This window comes from Chinchilla lanigera, unplaced genomic scaffold (assembly GCF_000276665.1).
Source record: "Chinchilla lanigera isolate Chin_1 unplaced genomic scaffold, ChiLan1.0 scaffold00023, whole genome shotgun sequence".
Classification (NCBI taxonomy): domain Eukaryota; kingdom Metazoa; phylum Chordata; class Mammalia; order Rodentia; family Chinchillidae; genus Chinchilla; species Chinchilla lanigera.
Genome location: NW_004955424.1, coordinates 10927029 through 10952234, shown reverse-complemented (window position 1 = coordinate 10952234; position 25206 = coordinate 10927029). Strand labels below are relative to the sequence as shown.

General features: G+C 44.4%; 1 protein-coding gene across 1 annotated transcript in view; it reads left to right on the top strand.

Annotated features, from left to right (window-relative positions):
• Hk2 (hexokinase 2) overlaps window positions 1–25206 on the top strand; it is a 68498-nt gene that overhangs the window by 13791 nt on the left and 29501 nt on the right. The window contains exon 2 of the mRNA XM_005385474.2: window positions 6310–6472. Coding sequence (XP_005385531.1) covers window positions 6310–6472 — 163 coding nt within the window. The remainder of the gene's footprint in view (window positions 1–6309; window positions 6473–25206) is intronic.

The following is a 25206-nucleotide window of genomic DNA, read 5'->3' as shown; positions in this document are numbered from 1 at the left end:
GTCTCACAGCTCACCTAAGCCTGTGCCACTTCCCTGGGCTGTCTTACAATGTGCTTACTTTCTGATCTTCCAAGATCCATCCTTCCTTGCCCCCAAGAGGCATTCACTGACTGGTCTATAACTTGAGCCAGGTTTTTTGCAGGGATCTTGATTTCTTAAAATTTTTTTATTCTGACAGTATGCCTAACATATAGTTGACCATTTTAGCCATTTAAATTATACAATTCAATGGCTTTAGGTATGTTCATTCACATTGTTCAGCTATCACCAGTATTAATTTCCACAGTGGAGTTCTTTTAAAATTACATTTCTGTGTGCACTGATTGAAAAGTACAGTGACAGTTTAAATTAGAGAAAAACAACAACTTTATTACAGTGAAAGACACATTGCCATTAATCCCCCTCAAAATACCCTCACTTTGAACACACTTATCCCATGAGTCTCGCTACTTTCTAAAAGAGTTCTGGAGTCCTGTTTTGTGAGTGTATTTAGTTGCATTGTCGTGGCTGCCTTGACGTCCTGAATTGATTCAAAATGTTTACCTTTCATGGTCATTTTGACTTTGGGGAAGAGCCAGGTCTGTATAGTGCCAGACCTGGTGAATAAGATGGATGAGGACACACTGTTAATGTTATTATGGGCCCGTTTTGCACTTGGCACTTGGCAGCAGCGTTAATTGTATTTTTTTTTTAATCTCACTTTGTAAAGACACTAAAAGAGGACTTCCAAAGCTGCTTCAGAAACTAACAAAATGATGGAGTAAGTGTTTGGAGTGAGGGGCACTATTAATGGTGATGTGTCTCTCACTGGAATAAATTTTTAAAAATTAAACATTATATATTTTGATTACCCTTGTACGTGGTTTTTTTGTTTTTTCTTTTTGGGACAGTGTCTCACCATGTAGTGCAGGCTGGCCTAGAAGCTTAGGTAGTCCCAACTTGCGGCTATCCTCCTGCCTCAGTCTCCCTAGTGCAGGGATTATAGGTGTGTGCCACCACACCCAGCTAGCTCACTGTGGTGTTTTGTATGTAATTGGTGTTCAATAAGTGCTTTAAAGTGGAAGACTTTGAGACTGCAGCAGTGGTCAGGGATTCTGGTGGGATGATAATAAATCTTATAGATTTAGAAATATAAGGCTTTTAAAAACTTTCTCAAGGTACTTGAGGGAGGACTTGGCAGTACTTTCTATAAACACACTACCAAGGTTGAAATATTACTCTCTGCTAAACAAAACTAATGTGATTCTCTGAGACCCGATAGGGCGGTCTCAGGATCCAGGCATTGGCCACCAGCCACTCAGTTGGAATTGGCCTGTGAAATGAAGTGGACCCTTCTGCGCCAGCAGGGTTGTCCCTCGTGTGGGTAGTACAGATTCTAGTCTCAACTGTGTGGCCTTGGCCAGGGCTGCTCCCCGACAGACCTCAGTTTCTCTGAGTCCCTGTCTGGTCCTTATAGACTCCCTGCTTGGGGCCTGAGCCTGTGCCTGAGCCAACCTGCCCCTGTACACTTGGAGGGAGGTGCCTCTTTGAGAATGACCTTTTGCTTGCTCCATTCCTTCCAGTGGTTTTTTTTTTTTAAGCGCATGTTTGCAGTGCAAAATGTTTACATTGCTTGTGTGGAGTTGGTTGGTACTTGTACATGACACATCTTAATTCTCTTTTTGTATCCCCTTTCCTTCCCCTCCCCCATCTCTTCCCCTTCTCACTTGGGGAAAATTTATCTCCTTATTTCTTATTATCTATCTTTTCTTTTGCTCTTTGCAATTTCCCCTCCTTCAGTGCTGATCCGGCAGGGAAACTTGGGCCCTTAAAGGGATAGGACTGGTGTGCTATGGGGAAAATGAAATGGACTGAAATTACCTAATGAGGAAGTTCTAATCTTCTCAACTGTGCTGAGTAGATTTCAACTAAAGCTGCTATCTCCTGCTCTCTAACACACCCTTGCCTTTAGGGCAGGCAGGCAGCTTTCCCAGACTCAAGCCTTTGCTCTGGCCTGTCTCTGGGTTCTCTCTCCAGCCTGGTGGAACCTCTCATTTCCTCCTTTGGCCCAGATAAGAGACAGAGAATCTGGCAACACAGTCTGCCCGGTTAACGCTTGAGTGTGACTAAGTGGGGTTGAGAACTGTCTTTGCTCCTCAGAGGGCGCCGCTTGGCAGAAGCAAATGTAGCAGAAAGAGGAGAAAGGGTGGAGAGGTGGGCAGTACAGAGCTTTAGGTCTGACATTCTCACTTGTGCTTCTGACTGTGTAGGGCTCTTTGTCCCATGTAATAGTGAAGAAACTGGATGGGACTCAGGCAGGAGTGTGACTTTTCCAGTGTTGCATGCCTGTTCGAGTGCTATAGCTAGGATTTGTTCCCTGATTTTTTTTTTTTCCTGGTACCAAAGCGCTTACTTCACCACCAGCAACAAAAAGTTGAGGTTCAGCCTGAATGATTCTGCTTTGATAGTTTCCAACAACTTAAATCTCTTTCCAGCAAGTGCAGGGTTTTGCCTTTCCAGCTCCCAGCACCCTGGGGCAACACAGGATTATTTCATGGGGACACACTTGGCCTCATGTCTTTCACTACTGGCTTTCAGATGCCGCAGGCAGAGGAGTGCTAAAAATGACCTGAAATGTGTTGACTAGAACACAGTCACTCATTATCCCATTATGGGACATGGACCTCGGCCTGGGACAGGGGAGAATATCAGAGCCCTCAGATGTACACTGTACGGGGTGTCGGGGCGGATGAATTCTTAATGCTTTTTGAAAGTGCCTCTTGATTCTGAAATGCATTCAAGTCTGGAAACTGTTTGAAAATTAAATGTATCGGTACAATTTAGATGTACATATTGATCACGCTTATCATAGGGAATTTGTAAGGCTGGAAACTCTTATCACAAGTGGCAAATGGAGATTGGGCAGAAGTTACCAGATTTATCTCTGATTGAGACGAACCTTTCTAACTTGAGCAATGGAGCTTAGAGAAATAGTGAGCTTCTCATGCTTGGAAGCATTAGAATCTGGGCTCGTAACTATTGCGGTGGGAGAGGGATAAAGTCAACAAAGCCAGATGCTTTATTCACTGGGATTTTGAACTAGTGACCCCAAGGCACTTTCATTTGTTAAGATTATTTTTTAGCTGTCGTCACACTGCCATGTGTCCACTTTCTTTGCATCTCTTGCATGGCTTTCTCTCGTGACTCTGGGCCAGGGTGCTCCTTCCTTCTAGCTGCACTTTGGGTGAAAGTTGACAGGATTCCGAAAACCGCATTTGCTTCCTTCCCGATGTAGGAAAATTGTCATTACTTGGAGGCTGCATCTTGTCTGATTTCCGCTTCCGTGGCCACTGCCGACCTAACACAACAGTGTCTGCCCAGCTGAGTGGACTCCCGTGTGGGCTCAGGAGGCTGTGGTGTGAGGTGATTAATTGTCCCTTCGTAGTGGCCTCATAAGCTGCATCATGCCCAGGTGCCATCTGTCCAGGCTTTGAGAGTTCAAAGAACTCGCAGGTGAAGGAGGGTCAGTTTGGGCCAAGACTGGGCTTTTGAGTTTTACAGCTGTTCTGTGTCCCTCTTCTTAGTCCCCTTATTATGGAGAGGAAACCAAGGTCATGGGATCATCCAAGAAATGATAGAGCAGGCACGGTGGGGGGACCCTCCCACCCTAGAAAGGCCCTGGTGGGGCAGGCGAGGCTCTGCCTCTCCGCACCTGAGTGACTGGTACCAGGGATAGAGTCTTTAGAGCTTTAGATTGGCACTACACCGGTAAGAAATTGGTGAGCGCTGAATGTTTCGTTATCATCAACTATCGTCTTTGTCATTGTGTTTTCATCTGTCACTGAACACTAGGAAGATTGTAATCTACTGGGGAAAGGAGAACCTGATTTGAGTGAGGGGTGACTTGATTCTTTGAGAGTAGTAAGGAGGAGAAGTATCTGATTGGATTTCTAGGAATCCTCGTGCTTAGCAAAAGATAAACTAAGAAGCCCAGCATGGTGGTGCATGTCTGTAATCCAAGTACTTAGGATGCTGAGGCAGGAGGATTGCCACCCTGGGCTACCTAGTGAGTTCAAGGCAGCCTAAGCTATGTAGTGAGACCTGGCTCAGAAAATAAAAATAAACAAAACCCCAAACCACCACCAATAACAACAACTACAGCATAAGGGGTAAACTAAGAAAGGCAGCAATAGGATTTGCCTTTTGTAGACCTGACTTTGTACCTCAGGAAGGGTGGCAGTACCTTAACAGTGCAGGCTTTCCTCTTCAACACCCAACTCTCCTGCTACCTTTGCTGATGCCCACAGCTGAGAGGGTGGGTGGGGGCGGCAGTGAGACTTCTAGGGCTTTCCTGTTTTTGAAAAGAGAGTTAGGCTGGTGGTCTGACTTTATGTGTCATGCTCATGACAATGACAGATATATCTGCTGCCCTTGACCTGCCACGCTAGCCCTGTGGTCTGCCCTCCCTGCTGCCCGTTCCTCATGTCTGCTTTGGGGGATCCTTGGGACTGAAGGTGATCTTTAAGGGGTGTGCCCAGCTTGGTCAGCTGCAGTGCTGTTTGTCCTATATGAATCTACTGTAATCGAGCAGTAGTGGGGCAGTCAGCTAGCAGAGCACGCAAGGACATAGGCCAGCCAGACCGCCCTGTGCTGCCCCAGCTTGATTGTTCCTATCTCTGTGACTGGCACATTACCTTCCCTTTCTCTGGAATAGAGGTGTTAACATACCACCTGTGAAGCGAATGAGTTAATGGGTGCAAAGCTGTAGAGCTGGCACAAAGCAGGTGCCATGGAAGGACTTGTGTTAGTATGGCGTCCAGGCTGGTCCTGGCTATGGCCTGGTATGGGCCTCTGATCCCCGGGTGGTGTAAGACTTATACATTTGTGCACCCTAGTATTTAGGAAGCACACTAGTATTTAGTATTTAGGAAGTAACTAGGCCTGGGGGCAGAGGTGGGTGGTTGGTGCCTCATACCCCTGGGAGGCTGAGGTAGATTTGGAGGGTTAGTGAGCACAAGGCGAGTGAGATACCAGGAGCCTGAAATGAAACAGAAAGACAGTTGGGTTCTCCCTGATTGAGACCGATGGACTCCAGTAGTCCAAGAGCGCTTTCTCATATGTGATGGCAACAAGAGACTTCTGGGAAATCCTCATTTATGCAGTCCCAAACCCAACAGAATAGACAGGTCTCTCTCTGGGCTGGGGAAGGAACAGAGAAGAGGCTGACGCCTGCTGAGGGGAAGAAGCTACTTGTCCATTCCTACTCTATCCTTCCCTAGCCGTGCAAGCCTCGCACCTGTGACCCTTGTTTGTACATTCGCAGTCATGGAGAGGGTGGCTGGCACACTGTGTATTCTCTGTCCTCCTGCTCAGAGCTGCTTTCATTGTTTTACCTCAGACTCTGGTTTTCCCATGTTTGGAATCTTGGAGGAATGATAAAGAATCGGGATTGGTGAGCACTTGTGAGAAATCTGAGGGCCAGTCCATTATTCTGTAGGGGCAGCATCAATCCTAAAGGGAAGGGTTTGCTCGAGCTCATGGTGAGTTAAGATACAGTCTGCAAGGGAGAAATGAGTAAGGGGACTTTACTGTCTTTCGCTTTTTTGTCACAAAGCATTACACTAAGTTTGTCAGAGGATTAAATACCTTTTGCTGCTTTGGAAATCCTAAGGTACAAGTTCTGTTAAAAGTATTCAAGCCCGCCAGGTGAGGTAGCACACACTTGTAATCCCAGCACTCAGGAGGCTGAGGCAGGAGGATCACTGTGAGTTCGAGGCAGCCTAGGCTACAAAGTGAGCTCAAGGCCAGCCTGAACTGCATAGCAAGAACCTGTCTCAAAAAGATAAAAAAAAAAAAAATTTAAGCCAGGCATGGTGGCCCATGTCTGTAATTCTAGCTACTTGGAGGCTGAGGTAGGAGGATTACAAGTTTGAAGCCAGCATGGGCAATTTCATAAGCCTCTATATGAAAATAAAAATTTAAAAAATGGATGTGTAGCTCTATGGTAAAGCACTACTAGATCAATCCTCAATACAGTGTAGAAAAAAAAAAAAAAATCAAGAGGACCTGAGAAAAGTGCTGGGGAAATCTAAGAGTATGATGATGATGATGGTGGTGATGACTGTGGGAGCTTCCAAGGATACTGAGAAGGGTTGCTGGTGTGTCTCCAAAACAAAGGCTTGTCAAATTGATTTCTGCTAATAGTCTAATAATCATCTTCTGTCCATGACAGATGTTGCCTCTTGAAGGGTTGCGTGACGACACACAAAAAAAACTATACTCTAATAAATTTAACCCATTGGTCTCCATTTTCGGTTTCTTGTCTTTTAGGTTGACCAATACCTCTACCACATGCGTCTCTCTGATGAGACCCTTCTGGACATTTCTAAGCGGTTCCGCAAGGAGATGGAAAAAGGGCTTGGAGCTACCACCCACCCCACTGCTTCTGTGAAGATGCTGCCCACCTTTGTGAGGTCTACCCCGGATGGGACAGGTACTGTTCCTGGGGCTGGCTGCCTCTCACTGTTCCTTGACTGAGGGGCGATTTGGTTGGCTTTGCTCAGGGACCCAAAGGCCTATGTGTCAGTGAAGGTTCCTTGCTTGGTTCAGCCTCAGAATGAACCCTGGCTGATGTGGACAAACAGGGACAGCATGGAAGGGTGGGTGGGCCGGAGACTGGGGAGCTGGCAGCCTCCGCGTGCGAGGTTGAAGCATCTTTGCAAGCCCTCACAGGGCACTGCTGACAGCCATTTACTTTTCATCCGTGTGCTGAGCAAAGCTTGCTGGCTCCACGTGGGTTTTATAGTCCCCCAGAGACTCCCCACAGCAGGGATGATGGGCCACAGCAAGCATGCCTTGGTCGTCACAGCCCTTGGGCCTGTGCATGTGCCCTCACTCGCACATTCTGTAGGCGTATTGGGAAACTTTTCCCTCGCCTGTTTCGTCAACTTGAAAAAAGTACTAGAAGTGTGAACTGGGGAAAATGTGAAGAATCAGCGCACATTAAGGTATTAAGGGCTCTGAAGTTCTGCAATAAGAACCTGCTAAGCTTTGTTTAATCCCCTATTTGGATACTGTCTTCCGGGTGTGCCACCCAGCAAGTGATTTTCTCAAGGGTGGCCACTACAATTGGAAAGCTGGGTAAGGGGGGTTCCCAGAAGGCCTTGCGTGCCAGCCCAAGATGTGGAACTCCTCAGGAGGCACCGGGGATCAGTGGAAGCTTGAGGTGCAAGCACAGCCGCCCGCTTGGTATCGCGGCAGCCGCGACTGTGCGATGAGAGAGGCGGGGGCCGGGCCGGCACAGGCGCGGTCCGTGCTGCAGGGTGTGTCAGGCCGGGAGGAGCAGAGTCACAGGGGATGCTGGGATGGGGAGTGGGGCTGGCAGGATGGCACCTTCCTAGCAAAGGGGGCAGAACGGGGCTGTGTCGGTGCTTTCACATGACTTGTTCGAATGACGCCTCACAGCGACCCCGCCCCATTTTAGTGCTGACACAGTGAGGCTCATGAAGGTTGGGGTTCAGGGGGGCCCGAATCTCAAGGACAGGAGAGCGGGCCCAAGGGGCCGCTGTGAGGGCCGCAGAGGGACCTAAGGAGGGGAGACCCCCAAGAACCCGCTGGTGAGGTGAGGTTTCTGCAGAGAGGCACGGCTGCTGGGGGGTGCAGGAGAGGGTTTGTTTCCATGCTACGTGTCCATTTCTGTCGCAGGTGTCCTTCAGGTTCACCATCCTAGAAGTCCCTAGGGGCCTGGTTTGTCTAACAAGACTTTGCATAGTTCTTAACAAGAGTGTGTGTTTGCTGAAACCTTGGGACATAGCCTGGGCTCAGTGTGATCTTGTTCAGGATTATTCTGCAAAGACTCCCTTGAGTGGGGTTGCCTGGGAATTCTTTCTCTTGGGCCTTCTAGATCGGCACATTTACTTTCAGAGGGAAGCCACACCAGCTTCTATTTTTTCTTTCTTTCTTTCTTTTTTTCCGGTCTTTTTGAGACAGGGTCTCCCTATGCAGTTCAGGCTGGCCTTGAGCTTACTTTGTAGCCCAGGCTGGTCTTGAACTTGCAATGATCCTCCTGCCTCAGCCTCCTGAGTGCTGGGGTTACAGGTGTGTGCCACTACGCCCGGCTAGACATCCTTATTTTACCCAACACTCACACTAAGTGCCATAAATATTATCCAAAGACAGGTTATGGGCTAAGAACTATCCTGAGAACCTACATGTGTTAACTCTTTTACTTTTCACAAAACTATGAAGTCGGTACAAATTTTATCCACGTTTTTCAGGTGAGGAATTTGAGGCTTGGATGGTACAAAAGCTTGCCCAAAATCTTGCAGCTAATGACAGGTTAAGCCATAAGTCAAACTTCTATTAGCCCAAATTGAGGCATCAAGACCACACTTAACATGTTGATGTGTTTGTGCATGTGTGGGCCTGTGTGCTTGGCGTTGGAGCACAAAGCAAATGCTCAGCTAAAGTATTTTGAGGTGATATGAGCCTTGTGGTTTTGCTCATGTTATAGGCAGGTGAAGAATTTGTTGAGCTGGTTATAGGAGAGGTTATGTGTGGGACATCTTGGCAATTCTAACTCTACACTCTGAAAAACTCCCATGTGTATCGAAGGAGACATGCCCAGTAATGTTCATAGCAGTGTTACTTATAATGGCAGCATACTGGAAATATGTGTGGTATAGTCATGTGGTGGAAAATCACAGCATGTTACAAAAATGAGCATATAAGCCTGGCATAGTGGCACATGCCTGAGGCTGAGGCAGGAGGATTGCTGGGAATTCAAGACCAGTTTGGGCTACAAAGTGAGTTCAAGGCCAGCCCGGACTACATAGCGAGACCCTATCTCAAAAGCAAACACAAAAAAAACAAAAACAATCTCCCCCAAAGGATGAGCATATGTACATATGTACCCATATGTACGTATGTATCTATATGTACATATGTATCTATATGTACATATGCTCATTCAAAAAATTGTGAATGAATAGTTGGGGGAGGATATGTAGTTGACTGTAGTAGTTAAATGTAAATGTTTAAAATCCCTCAGAGCAGCACTATACATTGCCTATGGCATGTGCATACAGACACACCCTAAAGTTATTAGGCTAGGTGCTGAACGAGTCCACCAGATAGCCGATAGGGGTTATTTCTGGAGAGAGAAAGGAAAGTGGAACTCAGCGAATGAACATGAGGGCGTGAGCTGTCAAGTGACTGACATCGTGGTTTTTAAGGTCATGTTCTGTGAGCTGGCGGTGTGAGTTAGGGAGTGTGGCGGCAAAGATGAGGGGCTCCTAAACTGATAGAGACCGGCCAGAGTGAAGATTCTTCTGTGTTGGTGCCAGCAACCCTAGGGGAGTGCCCAGAAGCAAGGCTGGGGGTGCAGATGGGAGGAGGCGGGGCCAGAGCCTTCTGCCTCCATCCGGGCCCGAGCAGCCCTGGGTTTTGCCCTTGTACCCGCTTCCGGGCCGAGGCTGGTCTGGCCTTTGTTGCTGCTCCTGGTGGTGGTGCGTCCCTGGCACGCGAGGCCCCAGCCCTTTGCTCCAGTGCTGCCTACTCCGCACAGTTTTTGGCAGAGCTTTGGTTTATTTCCAGCATTACTTTTCAAATCTGAGGAATTAAACCTCGGGTCTAAACGTCAAATCAAATCTAGAAGGACCCAGTCTTTAAGTCAGTAGCTTTCTAACCCTTTTGGACTGTATCCTTACAGCGAGAAACTCAGACACACACGTATATTTATAAGAAATGACACAAGATTCAGAATTTATTCTTGAGCTGGGGATTTAGCTCAGTGGCACAGCGCCTGCCTGGCAAGTGTAAGGTCGTGAGTTCAATTCCTGCTACTGGAAGAAAAAAAAAAAAAAAGGAATTTATTCTTAAATGGGATGCAGTTGGATCTACTTCCCATTCTTTACCAGAATTCGTAGCCAGAGTCTATGAAATATTTTTCAAGTTGGCACTTTGAAAGTTGCGGCCTTAAAGAGTTTAGGAACAAAATACTGGTTGCACAGGAACTATTACAAAGAACCAACAAATGGGATCGTGTCAAATGTAAAAGCTTCTGCAAAGCAAAGGGAACCACCAAAAGAGTGAAGAGACAGCCTACCGCATGGGAAACATTTTTTGCCTTCTACTCAGAGGACTAATCTAATACCTAGAATATAAAAGAACTTAAAAAAAATTAGACCCCTCAAATTTAAACACCCAGTCAAAAAATGGGCAAGTGAAATGGACAGACACTTCTCAAGTGAAGTAGAAACAGCCAATAAGGACATGAAAAACATGGATGAATAGAATGCAGTACTCTGCCGTAAATAAAGAAGGATAAACTTGAGACATTTGTAGGTAAATGGCTGCAGCTTGAGACCATATTCTTTTTTTTTGTTTTTGTACCGGGAATCAAACTCAGGACCTTGCACTTGCCAGGCAGGCGCTTGTGCCACTGAGCTACATCCCCACCCAAGACCATCATAATCTTAAGTGAAATAGGTCAGACATGCAACGTTAAATATCATATTGTTTCTGAGAAACATAATTAAGGAGCAGAATGGAGGATAGATATGAATAAGTAGGAAGAACTTTTTCAAATGGGAAGGGGGACAAGAGATGGGAGGGGAGAAGGAGGAAGGGAAAAGGTATATAAAGAAAAAAAGAATTGAAGGAAAAAAGAGAAAGGACAGCTTTTGTGTTTTTAAATTTTTTTTTATTTTCTGTCTTTTTGAGATAGGGTCTTGCTATGCAGTTCAGGCTGGCCTTGAGCTAACTTTGTAGCCCAGGCTGGTCTTGAACTTGCAACGATCCTCCTGCCTCAGCGTCCTGAGTGCTGGGATTACAGGTGTGTGCCATCACGCCTGGGTTGGACAGCTCTTGTAAATGGGGAGAGGAGAAAGGCTGGAGGAAGAGGAGGGGAAGGAGACACAAAGAATTAAGGTGTGCTGTGTACATGAACAAATCCCCATGTTGAAATGATTCATTATGTACTGAAAATGTGCACTAATAAGGGCCGGGGATATAGCTCAGTGGCATAAGTGCCTGCTTGGCAAGCGCAAGGTCCCGAGTTCAATTCCCAGTACCAAAAAAAAAAAAAAAAAAAAAAAAAGCTATAACTAACGTACTAATAAAAAAAAAACCAAAAAAAAAAAAACGGCTGCGTTAAGCTGCTCTTAGCCCAGTGTTGCTTTAGTAGACTGGCCACCCTAACATCCATAGCTACTTGCCAGGCAAAAAATGTGTAGTGTCAAGTTCGTGTGGGGTTGAGGGTGAGGAGCGGAATTCTAGGTTTAACTGGGTTTGAGTTCAAGCTGTTCATTTCGGCCGTGCCCCTCCATTTCTATTTTGATGAAAAGAGGCAGCATCAGTGTTTGTCCCCTGAGATATCAGGGAGAACCAGCTGTGGGACCTTCACATGCGTTCTGGGGTCACGCTTCTGGGGTCACAGCTCGGCAGGGTGAAAGGTGCTCATGGTGCAGATTTTACTGCGAAAGGGTGTGTGAGCCTCCCAGGGCCTTTCTTTCAAAGGAGATTGTGGAGTGGGGTGAGACAGAGCTCATCCTCATCGAAGGGCCTGCATTTTGGAGCAAGGACCAGGCCCTGGACCTTACATATGTGACCCAGACATGCAGTCATAACCAGAGTCCAGGCTGAAGATGTGAGAGGGAATTTGGGGAGTTTCAGGGCATCCAGTTTTGGTGAGCAGCTCCATGGCACGGGAGGAAAGGGAGCTCTAAGTCCTGCTGTCAGTGCTGGCCAGAGGGCCGGGGACGTCCACAGCGCCTGGGCTTCTTGGGAACCTGAGGTTTTTGAAGCCGATGTTGAGGGGTCTACATGTGTGAGGAGACACGGCTGCAAATTGCAGTGATATCTTATTCAGACAGAATTTAGTGTTAGCCAGGGCGTATGCAATTCTAAAAATTGTTAGAGAGATGGAAATGTTAACTACCCCTGAGCTGAACGTTACGAATTGAATTTTAACATGGTAACCCATGGATTTATACAATCTTTAAAAAGAATTATTTACCTTTTTTTGGTCCCGGGAATTGAACTCATGACCTCATACTTGCCAGGCAGATGCTGTGCCGCTGAGCTATATCCCTGGCACCTTACAATTTTAAAACAAAATTTTTTTTTGGTCTTTTTGAGACAGGCTCTCACTATGCAATGCAGGCTGGCCTTGAGCTTACTTTGTAGCTCAGGCTGGTCTAGAGCTTGTAACGATCCTCCTGCCTCAGCCTCTCCAGTGCTGGGATTACAGGCATGCACCACCATGCCCAGCTAAAACAATTTTTAAAATGTATATAAAAGAGTTCTCTTTTTTTGCTTTTCTCCCAGTTTTAAAACGAAATTCAGCCAGGTGTGGTGGTGCATGGCTGTAATCCCAGCATTCGAGGCTGAGGCAGGAGGATCATTATGAGTTTGAGGCCAGCCTGGGCTCTGTAGTGTGTTCAAGGCTGGCCTGCACTACATAGACCCTGTCTCAAAAAAATTCGAAGTATTTTATTATGAACATCCACCTTTTACCAGATTTGTTTTATTATACTCCTTTGTCCTTCTACCCAACAATCCATCTTGTGGTGTTTGACATTGCAAAATAAATTATAGAAATAAGTTTATTTCAACCCTAAAACTGGAGCATTCATACATTTGACTAGAACAAATACTTCTTTTTTTTAAGTTAGGGTCCCACTCTGTAATTCAGGTTGGCCTTGAACTCACTATGTATCCTAGGCCAGCTCCAAACTCATTGTATTCCCCCTGCCTCAGCCTCCCAAGTGCTGAGATTACAGGCATGTGCCACCATGCCTGGCTGTTTGTTTTTAAATGTTAAATCAAATCGATGTGCAATGACAGAAGTGTATCATTTGATGAGCTGGCAGAAATACATATACTTGTTTAATTCAGTCTCCATCAGTACAGTCTAGAAAGTTCTCCCATGTCCCTTCCCAATCACTCCCTATCCTGGATCTCTACCCCACCACCTGACAGTCAACTTTTTCTTTTTTTTTGTGGTAAGGGTATTGAACTCAGGGCCTTCACATTGAGCAAATCCCCATTTTTAAATTTTTAAAATTTTGAGACATGGTCTGGCAAAATTGCCAAGTTGTCAAAATGGGCTCAAACTTGCAACCTTTCTGCCTCAGCCTCCCAGAGTGCTGGGATTACACATGTCATGTTTGAATATTTCCTACATGTATTAGCTCTGTCTGTTCTAGGACTTCATGTACATAGACTCATTTATTTTTTGTTTTTATGCAAATCTATTTTTTTCAACTCCTTTTAATGCGGGACTGACTCCTCATTAATGTGTATCAGTTCATTCCCGATGATTCCACGGTCTGACGGAAATCACTCATAACAGGAATACTGATGGATATCTGGGCAGTTTCCAGTTTGGGGCCATTGTTAATAACACTGCTGTAGACATGCTTGCACAAGTCTTTGTGCTGGTGATGATGGTGGTGGAGGAGATGATGAAAACTGCAGACTTATTAAATGCCAGGCACTGTGCTAAGCACTCACTAATTCTCACAGTGATCCAATAGCAGGTACTCTGAACATCATTTTACAAAAAAAAAAGAAAAAAGAAACTAGATTTAGAAAGCAATTACGCAGGTGGCCGATTGGGATCTCACCTCAGTCAGCTATGTGCTAATGCGTGGCCCTTAAGCACAGTGCTAGCGGCATGGTTTATGTGCATGAACTTCCCACAGCGAGCACATGGCGCTGATTCTTTTGGTGACTCCAGTCTAGCTGTCCCGTCCTCTGAGTTCCGGGTCCCTGTGAGGGAGGAGGGTACCAAGCTGCATGCGTCTCCCCTTCCCCCATAGAAGAGTGAAAATTGTCCTCAGGGAGAAAAAGCTTGTGCCACTGAGACAATTAGAGAGTGATTCCGGGCCATATAATGTAAGCGCGTGATCTGATGAGGGAGACTGGGCTGGTGACAGGATGCTTCGAAGCTGGTGATGCCATGGAAGGAGCCCTTATCTGGTTGCTGAGCTTTATAGCAGCAGCCATGCAGTGGAGACTGAGCGGTGAACACGCAGTGTTAGTAAGTGGATTGGTACGTTATAAACCACAGATTGTGCTGATGGCCTCCATATAGTAGATGGTATTTACCTGCATCAAGCTTTGTGCCAAATGCTTTGGCCTTCGTGACGTTAAGTTTTTTTTTCTTTTTCTGTACTAGGAATCGAACTCACAACCTCGCACTTGCCAGGCAGGCGCTGTGCCGCTGAGCTAAATCCCCAGCCCTCATGGTGTTAGGTTTTGACAAACTGCATGCACGTCTGTCTGTCTGTGTGTCTCAGTTTTCTGGGGTGTTGGCTAGACGGGAAATTATGTTATCACTTTTGAAAAAGATGATGAAATGTGAGTGTCAGATTCCTAGTAAATTATCTGAAGTCATGTGATTGATAGTGTTACATGTTAAGCTTTGCAGGTCTTCCTTCCTGCAAAGCTTAAACACTCTTTGTGCCTATATAGAACTGAAGCATAATCATGTTTTAATTCTTGGAAGGGTGGTTTCACACTTGTGGGGCTAATGTGACACCTCTCTGTGACTGGTACATATTTGGAGCTTTAACCATTTCTGGAGAAAGCACCATCTAAAGACACCGAGTGCTTTATGTTCCCTGGGCTCTTCCCTTCAACTGGAGCAGCTGTACCTTCTGGATCGCTTTGTTCTGGGACCTGGCATACCGATTTTATTTGGGAAAAGCAGACTGTTTCTTAAAATGGCTTAAAAACCAGTGGCATAGAAAATCAGATTCCCTTATTCCCTGACTACACACCAGCATTCCCTGATATGATCGGATACCTTTAATGGCACACAGAGTTACTTTATTGCTGAGCTGTTGAGTAGAGGCTGGTGTGTACTGTCACGGAGAAACAGATCCTGGAGCTTAAAAGGGTGCTGAATGTGCACTGCTGGTGGTCATTCCAAGTACATGGAAAATACATGCCTTCAAACCTGTGTCTTGCAGGATTTACCTCTCCAGGACCTGGAGATTTATCTTTCTAGTCCTCCTTTCAATTAGAGCACATGCTTTACATTCCCAGAATGGGCCGCTGCTGCTGTGTGCTGCCCACACCCTCATAAAGGAAGAGCAGGATGTTCAGTGCCGTCCCTTGGAGTCACTGGAAATGCTATTATAGGGCAGGGACAGTCGGGTCCCTTTGGAGAGGGAACTATTATAGGGCCAGTTCGGGAACTGGATGTGGAAGTCTGGGTGTGTGTCTTTGACCTACCTCCAAGTTCAAGGTTGTGTGTCTCAGGCATTGGGTAACAAGGAAGCACTGAAAAAGTTTTGTGATTGGATTCAATGCAGTCTGGCCATCATGGTTTGCCTGGGACTTTGCCAGTTCCACTCACTGAAAGTCCCAGGTTGTAGGAAACCCCTCCATCCCAGTCAAACCAGGATGTTGACCCACCCTACATGGCCCCCAAATCCAAACCTTTACTGCTGGTCAGCTGGAGTATCATGGGCACCTTTTAGCCAGACTCCCTGGCTGTAGATCTACTCCCTAAAATGCTACTCTAGCTCCCCTACTTTTTTTATTTTTTATTTTTTTATTTTTTGGTCTTTTTTGAGACAGGGTCTGGCTATGCAGTTCAGGCTGGCCTTGAGCTCACTTTGTAGCCCAGGCTGGTCTCAGAACTTGCAACAATCCCCCTGCCTCAGCCTCCCAAGTGCTGGGGTTACAGGTGTGTGCCACCATGCATGGCTTTTTTTTTTTGTTTGAGACAGGGTCTTGCTATGACTGTGTAGCTCATCCTGACCTCAAACTCATAGCAATCCTCCTGCCTCAGCCACCCATCAAGTTCTGGGATTACAGTTGTATGCCACCACGCCTGGCTCCTACGCTAGCCCTTCTGAACATAGGTCTGACCTGCTGAAGAACCAAAGCCTTGGCAGTAGCATCTGCTGTGTGCTTGTAGCCAGGTCATGTAAGCCGTACACTGTACTCTCTCTGGACATACACGCCTTCAGTTTTTGGCAGTCACACATTGGTGTCATCTCGTATAGTTTACTATCCTACCTTATGAGACGCCCAAGCGCACCATGGACTTCTACACATGTCCTTTACATGTCCTCGTTTCTCTGTTGAATATCTTCATACTCACCACCCCTGGCTGTCTCACGTTACCTGCTGCGAAGCCTTCCTCGTCTGAGCAGATTGAATTATTTCATCTACACCCGTTCCTTCTCTTATGGGCTGGGTCGCATATAACGCCAGGCAGCTAAGAAGCTTTCAGCAGCTGGCTTCCCAGTTCAGTGTTGAAGCAACGAATGGCTGAATTACAAGTATTTTGTTTGTAGATCTGGGAATGGATTCAGGTTTTGGCTCTTAAAATAGTGATTCTTTTTTTTCAAACAGTTTTTGAAAATTTGTTTTCCATTTGTTTGAAAATGGATTCCAGTCCCACATGTAATAAAATAAAATCTGATGTAGAACCTCATGTAAATAAAAGACAGGCAGAAAAAAGAGATGAAGTGAGGGTGCAGGAAGTGAGCTGTACCTTGATTAACCTCCCCTAAACCTTGCTAAGGACAGACAGGCCCTACCGCCTTCGAGGATGCCTAGAGCTCTGGAAATATAACCCACATAAAACCAGTGGTTTAGAAAGAGGCTGCTGGAGTTTGTTGTTCTGGACAAGCCTGTTTAATTGTCTGGAGTCCTGGTGGGTAAGGGGCTGGGCTCTAGCTCCAATCTTAAGACAGGATACTTCTGCTTAAAAAGAGAAAATCAAACCAAAACTGTTTGCAAATAGCAAGTTGCTCAGAGCACTGATGGGCGCGCTGCTCCGTGGGCCTGATGAGAGGAACAGGTGGTGATCTATTTTAATTAGTGGCAAGTAGCTAAGGACTGAAAATAAACCCTGCTGGGAAATTCAGCTGACTCTTGCCCCTGTCCTTGCAGACAATTCATAGACATAGTCAGGTACCAGGCCACCTGTTAATACACACTCTTTAAAACGATGTGGAGTGATGGTGTGTTCTAATAAATTACTGATGTCACATCACCTAGGCTGACATTGATTATCACATGCAGGTGGTTAGTCAAATGCCATATCAGCCCTGGGCCTTTCCTTGTGACAGGTGAGTTCCCAGGAGAAACTGGAACCCCTTTATCTCGCTGACCTTATGTATCTGATAAGAGGGGAAGGGAAAGTGGGCTGACTGGTAGTCTAGGATGAAAAAGATGTCCTCAAACAAACTCTGCCAGCGAGAGGTGGTACCACCTGGCATTCCTTTAAGAATAAGAAAATTTATTGAGAGAGATAGCACCTGATAGACAAGAGGGGCCCTGAAAGTGGGTTGCCAAGGGGCTCACTCTTCCGAGGAAGTTTTATGGAGCAAAGTCGTGAGGTGGGTACAAAGTGAGTTTAATTATTATCGACCAATAAGATTCCAAGTTCTGCTGAGACTGGTCCAATAGCGGCAAGGGCATATAGATGACGTCATTAACCTTGGTTCATGATGTATAGCCTTAGACTTGTCCTTTAACCTTAAACTGGTTTGGATTTAGTAGTTTCAGTCTTAGTGTTAGTGGGTGGGAGGGAATGGCCCACCCCTGGTGGGATAACAGCGTATTTACGGGAAATCTCAAAAGGGTGGGAACAGTAATCTCAAACTTCCCTTAGGGAGGTATGTACATTTGGCCATTATGACTTTAATCTTCTTTCTTTATTTGAATTGGTTTTTTTCCCCATGGACAAGAACTTCTCTTTCTTTTTAATGGCATTAAACACAACTGCTACAGGGGAAAAAAACATGATAAAGAGGAGACACCAGACTTCAGTGTCAGGGTTGATCCTGACAACAATGAAAGTCAGGGCCTGTATTAGATGTAAAAAAATATTTTTTAGGTGCCTTTATTACAAAGAAAATATTTTTATTTTTTATTTTTTGTCTTTTTGAGACAGGGTCTCACTATGCAGCTTAGGCTGGCCTGGAGCTCACTTTGTAGCCTGGGCTGGCCTCGAACTCACAACGATCCTCCTGCCTCAGCCTCCCGATTGCGGGGATTATAGGTGTGTGCCATCACTCTTGGCTATAAATAAACTGTTTAAATAGCACATTGTACTTTGTTTTGTCAAGACCCTTCAGTAAGAATGTCATTATGGATGAAGAAAGCTAAGTAAGAAGTTAAATGCAAGTCAGGCATGTAGGCTGAGGCAGGAGGATGGTTGTGAGTTGAGGCCTGCCTGGGCTACAAAATAAGCTCAAGACCAGTTTGAACTGCATAGTGAGACCTAGTCTCAAAAAAACCGAGTGCTGGGATTACAGGCATGTGCCACCACGCCTGGCTAGATAAGCATCTTTGAAAAGAGGTTAAAACTCCAGATTCTATCCACTACCATCTTTAACATGCCAGATAGAATTTAATCTTCTTCAGATGTGCCTCCAGCCACAGTTCCAATGTGTTCCCATCTTCTGCCCTGACTCCCATGAGGGCCCAGCCCTATCTCATTTCCTATAATATTTCTACTTAACTTAGGTGTATAATATTCCCCACCTGAGGAGGTACCCCTAGCTGCTGTGAGGAAGCAAGGGGTGATGACTGCTCTGATTTTTTTTTTTCTGGCTGAAGGGGGTCGCAGTTGTGTTCGGCAGTCACACATACCCTCCAGAGAGTCTATCTAAAGGCTCTCAATAGCCAGGCCTTCTCGTTTTAGGTAGGCATATAGCTTTAAGTCTGGAGGAGACAGGGATACCTAACACTCCTTTCTCCGGTTCCTCTTAGCTGTGGACTAGCACTATATCTTTGAGTACCTTTATTTTCTTTTAGTAGAAAGTCAGTGCTCATCTCTGATTGGAGGGCAGTGGGTACCCTGTTAATAAAGAGGCTCTCCAGTGGAGAGGACTTGAAGGGTGTCCTGTAAGGCAGGAACAAAGGTTTGGTGTCATTGTAAGAGCACCAGTTTGAGCTACTAAAACAAGCCTTCATCCGCCAGCTTTAGTAGGTCCTGCATGTCCCCTCTTGCTGGTGCCTATGTACCTGCCACCTCACTCACATCTATCTATCTATCTATCTATCTATCTATCTATCTATCTATCATCTATCCCTTCACTCAGTATAGAAAGCTCAGCCTGAGGGGACATGGCCATGTCATAAATGTCATAAGGGGAATGGACTGTGGTTACTGATAAAGGTCAGGGTGCCTGTGCTTTCTTTCTTACCTCTTTATGGCTTCCAGAAACCAGAGCTACAAAAGATGAGGGTGTGGTACCAAGGGACAGGCACAAGCTTTGGAGTCAGATGGACTTGGCTTCAAAGCCCGGCTCTTATTTCCCTCTGCATGACCTTCGCGGAGTGACTCAGCTGCTGAGACAGAGCATCACTTCCTTTCACCCAGCGAGCTCTGGGGCTGCTGTCACCGTTTAGTCTTACTATGCTTTTGGCATCGATAGTAAAGAATTCCTGATTTGAGATTTTCAACTTTCCCATAAGCAGCCTGATTACTCACTGCTAAAGAGCCAGTGAGTAAGGAGGTGGATGTTGTTTGCAATTGTTTGAGCTGGGCCTTGTTTTTCTCCTTCGTAAATTATAGTGCCTAACATGGCTGCTGAGGGGCTGTGAGATACTGTTGTATAAATAAAGTGCCTGCTGCTTAAGAAGCCATAGTTTCTCTGTCTTTGAAAACAGGTACACATTGGGCCATCAGTCTAGCAAATACCATGCCCACCTGCCTCTATCTTTTCATTGCTTTATTACCACAATAATCCAGATGTAGGGAAGGAAGTCTGAACTTTGTGCTAGGGATAATCGAGAAGAAAAGAGAGTCTTTGGTTTTATTTTCCAAAAGGGTCACAAGCAAATAGAAGAATTTGACCCTTTAGACAAACCTGTAAGATACCTTGCTTTCTTTTATTATCAGTGCTGCTAGCAGTGACCACATTTCGGAGGAAATGGAGAACTATAAGGGCTGACAAGGGAGTGCAGTCTTTACTTTTCAGAGATATGACAGTAAAGCCTCAAAACCATAAATATTTTGACAACATAAAAACAAGCATTTCTGCATGGCCGAAATAGTGTGAATAGCATGAAAAGATGAATATCCAAGTGGGAAAATATAATTGCAAATATAGAATGAACGAGGTTATTTTCCTCAGGGCCAGGGATAGAGCTCAGCAGCATAAGCACTTGCCTGGCAAGCCGGAGGTCATGAGTTCGATTTCTGGTACAAAAAAAAAAAAGTAGTGTTAAAAAAATAAATAATTAATTAAAAAATGAAATGAATCAAATGCAAATTTGATTCTGCAACAGTGCATTACTGGGGCCAGGGATTTAGCAGCACAAGCACCTTCCTGCCAAGTGCAAGGTCCTGAGTTCGATTCCCAGTATCCCCCCAAAAAAGGTTATTTTCCTTAATACACAAAAGATTTCATTTAGAGTATTAAGAAAATGAATAATTTTTAAACTAACAGACAAAAGACATGAAAAGATGGCTCACAGAAAGAGGAACTCAAAAGGCCAATCTTTCAAAATGTTAACTTTACACAAATGAAAGAAACCAAGTTTAAGACATGAGCTAGCACTTTCACCCAGCAGGTTGGCAAAGATTAATTGCTATATAACATGGGACACGGCTGAATGAAGCATATCTGTTGGTTTGCGTAGAAACTGATGAGAACTTTTACTAGGATAATTTGGTAATATCTTCTAAATTGAAATTTTTCTTAGAGGCTGTGGAGAAGAAGAGTTGTTTATTTTTTGTTTTGCTCACGAGTGTAGTTTGAGCTTTTCACCAGGTGTTGTATTTTATTTTAAAAAGTTAAAATTTTCATCCAGTGATAATAGGATAACAGCATACTTAACAACCAAAGAAACCTCACTACTGACCTGATGGTCTCATTGAAATCCATGGGGACTTTTTTTTTTATTGGTACATTTTAGATATGCATAAGAACATTCATCATAGAGAATGTGTACCCGTACATGATATATCTTGCTTCGTTGTTTTCCCCATTCCCCTCCCTTCAACCTCTCTCCCCCTCCTTATTTATTTATTTCTGTCTTTTTGAGGCAGGGTCTTGCTATGCAGTTCAGGCTGGCCTTGACCTCACTTTGTAGCCCAGGCTGATCTCAGAACTTGCAATGATCCTCCTGCCTCAGCCTCCCAAGTGCTGGGATTACAGGCGTGTGCCACCACACCCGCCACCCCTCCTTATTTATAAAAGCTTTGTTTCTTTTCCTTTCTTTCTTCCTCCCCCTTCTAGTTCCCTTTTCCTTTATTTTTTATTTTTTTATTTTACCCCTTTTGAACAACTTCCTGTTTCATTTTTGTCTTTTTGAGGCAGGGTCTTGCTATGCAGTTCAGGCTGGCCTTGACCTCACTTTGTAGCCCAGGCTGATCTCAGAACTTGCAATGATCCTCCTGCCTCAGCCTCCCAAGTGCTGGGGTTACAGGCATGCACCACCACGCCCAGCTTAGTTTTAGTCCTCCCCACCCCCCTCGGGTACCGGGAATTGAACTCACCAGGGCACGCTTGCCAGGCAGGCGCTGTGCCGCTGCGCTAAATCCCCAGCCCCTAGTTTTAATTTTTTGAGGAATCTCCACACTGACTTCCACAGTGGTTACATCAGTCTACACTCCCTCTAGCAGTGGAGAAGAGCTCCTTTTCCCTCACAGCCCTATCAGCATTTGTTACTGATTTCTTGGTAGCCATTCTCTCTGGAGTGAGATGGAGTCTCAGTGCTTTTTAAATTTCCATTTCTTGAATGACCAATGATGTTGAACATTCTGTTTTCTTTCTTTCTTTTTTTTTTTTTCTACTGGGAATTGAACTCAGGACCTCACACTTGCTAGTAAAGGTGTCTCCACTGTTAGTGGGAGTGTAGACTGGTGAAACCACTGTGGAAATCAGTCTGGAAGATTTCTCAGTAAACTCGGATTAGAGGTCCTATTCAACCCAGCTACTTCCCTTCTGGGTATTTTTCCAGAAGAACTGAAAACATCATACTACAGCTATATATGTGCAACCCTGTTTATAGCAGCACAATTTGTAATAAATAGCTAAATCTTAGAAATAACCCAAATGCCCATCAGTTGAGGAATGGATGAAAAAGTTGTGGTATTTTTATACAGTGGAGTATTACTCAGCTGTAAAGAAAGATAAACTCAGGGCTTTTAGAGGTAAATGGTCACAACTAGAGACCATACTCATAAGTGAAATAAATCAGACCTGCATGTGTAAACAGTGTATTGTCTCACTAGTGTAAGAACCCGAGGGAGTGAATGAACTCTGAAGGGAGTGATATTGTGAAGGGAAAGGAAATTGCTCCAGTGGGGGAGCAGCTGGGATGAAGGAAAAGAGAAAAGAAAGAAATAAGGGAAAAATATGTAAGTATACACAAGATAGCTAAGATCCCTGGGATGAATCCTGCTTGGTTCTGGTATATCATCTTCTTGAAGATTTGCTGCATTCTGTTTGCCAGTATCTTATTGAGGATTTTTGCCTCTATGTTCATTAGGAAGATTGGTCTGTAGTTGTCTTTTTGGCTTGGATTCTTCTCTGGCTTTGCTATCAGGGTAATGCTTGCTTTTAGGAATGTATTTGGGAGTATTCTTTCCTCTAATTTTCTTTAAAGAATTTGAGAAGTAGCAGCCTTAGGGTCTCTAAATTTCTTGTAGATTTTTGCAGTGAGGGCCTGAACTTCTCTATGTTGGTAGATTTTTGTCGTCAAGGTTTACAAGGGAATAGATTTATACAGGACAAATAATTTATAGGATTATTTTATAATATTCATCCAAAAAGATAAATGCAGAAGAGTGCGAGAGATCTGTGTATGCACTAGAGAACAAAAGAATTCAACTGAGGGCCTGGATCCCATGGCAATGTCCTGCACAAACCCAGCTGAAGACCTTGAGCCCATGACAATGTATCATGCAAGTCTGTATCAAGTACCTGCACTGGGAAAGCCCAAAGGTTAGTGATGGAAGCTAGAAAGTCTGAGCTAGCAGGACTGCAAGTCTGTGCCAGCAGGCAGAGGATTCTACACTGGAGCCAGGAAGTGACACTCAAGGTGCAGACCAGAGCTCCCCAAAGAGAACCACAGTCATCCCCAGTGTGAGGACCTGAGCTCCTCTGATGAGAACAGCTGAGTGTCCACATCAGGAAAACCAGCATTTACTTAACCATGTTCTGTGTGGTAGGACGTGGTCTGTTTTGGAGAATGTTGCATATGCAGCTAGGAAGAATGAATTTCTTTGTTGATTATTTTGGTCTAGTTGATCTGTCTACTTGTGACAGTGGGGTATTGAGATCCCTCACTACAATTGGATTAGTGCTTGTTTGATTTTCCATGTCTTAATATTGGGTATGCTGGTATTTGGTGCATATATATTTATGATTGTTACCTGTTCCTCTTGGATTGTTCCCTTTACAAGGATGTAGTGACCTTCTTTGTCTCTTTTAATCAGTCTTGGCTTGAAATCCACTTTGTCTGCATTTAGAAAAGCTGCCCCTGTTTATTTGCAGGTTACTGTCTTATGAGGTATTGTTTTCCATCCTTTGACTTTCAGTCTGTGACTTTCTTTTTGAATTAAATATGTTTCTTGTATGTAACATCTTTACTGGATCTTATTTCTTGATCCATTCTGGCAGTCTGTCTCTTTTGATTGGTGAAGTGACACCATTTACATTGATAGTTATAACTAATATGTGTTGACTTATCCTTGTCATGTTATTTTCTTGTTATTGGTTCCTTTTTCTTCCCTCTATTTACTTGCCTAGTGGATTCATTCTGTTGGGAGTTCATGGAGTTGAATAGTCCTTGTTATCTCTTTCTAGAATGTCCTTCCGAACATTTCAGAGTGCTGCCTTAGTGGTCCTATATTTCTTTAAGTGTTCTTTGTCATGGAAGTATCTTATTGCTCCGTCAATTTTTTAAAGATTTTTTGTGGGTTACAAAAATATCTTTAAAGGTTGTTTGGAGGTTGTTTTCTTTTAGGGCTTGAAATACTTCACTCTAAGCTCTCTGACTTGAGGGTTTGTGTTGAGAAGTCTACTGTGATTCTGATGGGCTTTCCTTTATAGATTTCTTTTTCTCTAACAGCTTTTAATCTGTTCTTAGGTTGATTTTTCTGGAATTTTGACTATTATATGCCTTGATGTAGATTTTTTTTTTTTAATCATGGGTAGTTGGAGTTTTGTATGGCTCACTGATGTCTATGTCAAATTCTTTCTCCATGCTGGGGAAGTTTTCTGCCATTATTTCTGTGAACAGTCTTTTAATGTCATTTGTGCTACTTCCTGCTTTTTCATTGAGTGCAATCAATCTTATGTTACTCTTCTTTTTGTCTTCTAGCAGCTGTTGGATTATTTTTTTGTTTTGTTTTGTTTTTTTGTGGTCCCTTGCTAATTCTAAGAATCTTTTTTTTTTGCATGATCACTAACTGCAATCCTGTTGCGTATACTTACAATTTCCTTGATGTCTGTTTGAACTTATGGATTCCACTTTTTTCGTATGTTGTATTTTCATGGTTTCCATCATTTTCCTATGTCATCTACTTTTTTTTTTTTTATCTGTATCTGCTTTAGAGTCACTTAGCATATCTTTTTTATTATGGTCAACATCCCTATAGTTACCTGAGAAATTATTTCTGGTTTGACCCCCCCTTTTTTTTCCCTAGAGCCTAGTTTATCTGCTCTGTTTCTTCTGCTGTTACCACTTCAGAGAGTCATGATGGGTGGCTTTCAGATTGTTCCACCTCACTGCTCCCAAGTTTCCCTTTGGTAAGCTGGATGTCTGAGGCTGCATCTTGCTTAAGTGTCTTCTCATTTTCTATGTGTTTTAATTCCTGGATTGATGCTTGTATACTATCTATGGCAAGTAGGTTTATTGCTAATATTAGAACCCTTAGGAAATGACTGCTTCTCAGAAATGTCTTGCAGGTATAGCTAGCTGTCTTTTGGGTTTTGCAACTTCCCACCTCTTCAATTTATTGGGGATGAGAATTTGCTGCCTATTTGGCCTACCTCCTGGTTCTTTGGCCCTGACCTATAGTATTTTTCATGGCCCTTAGCCAATCTCAGTCTTGGCATACCATGAAGAAAAACTGCCTTTTTGAGACAAGGTCTCGCTCTGCAGTTCAGGCTGGCCTTGAGCTCACTTTGTATCCTGGGTAGGTCCTGAACTCACAACAGTTGTCCTGCCTCAGCCTCCTGAGTGCTGGAATTATAGGCATGATATGAAGAACAACTGATTAGAACAATTATGTCA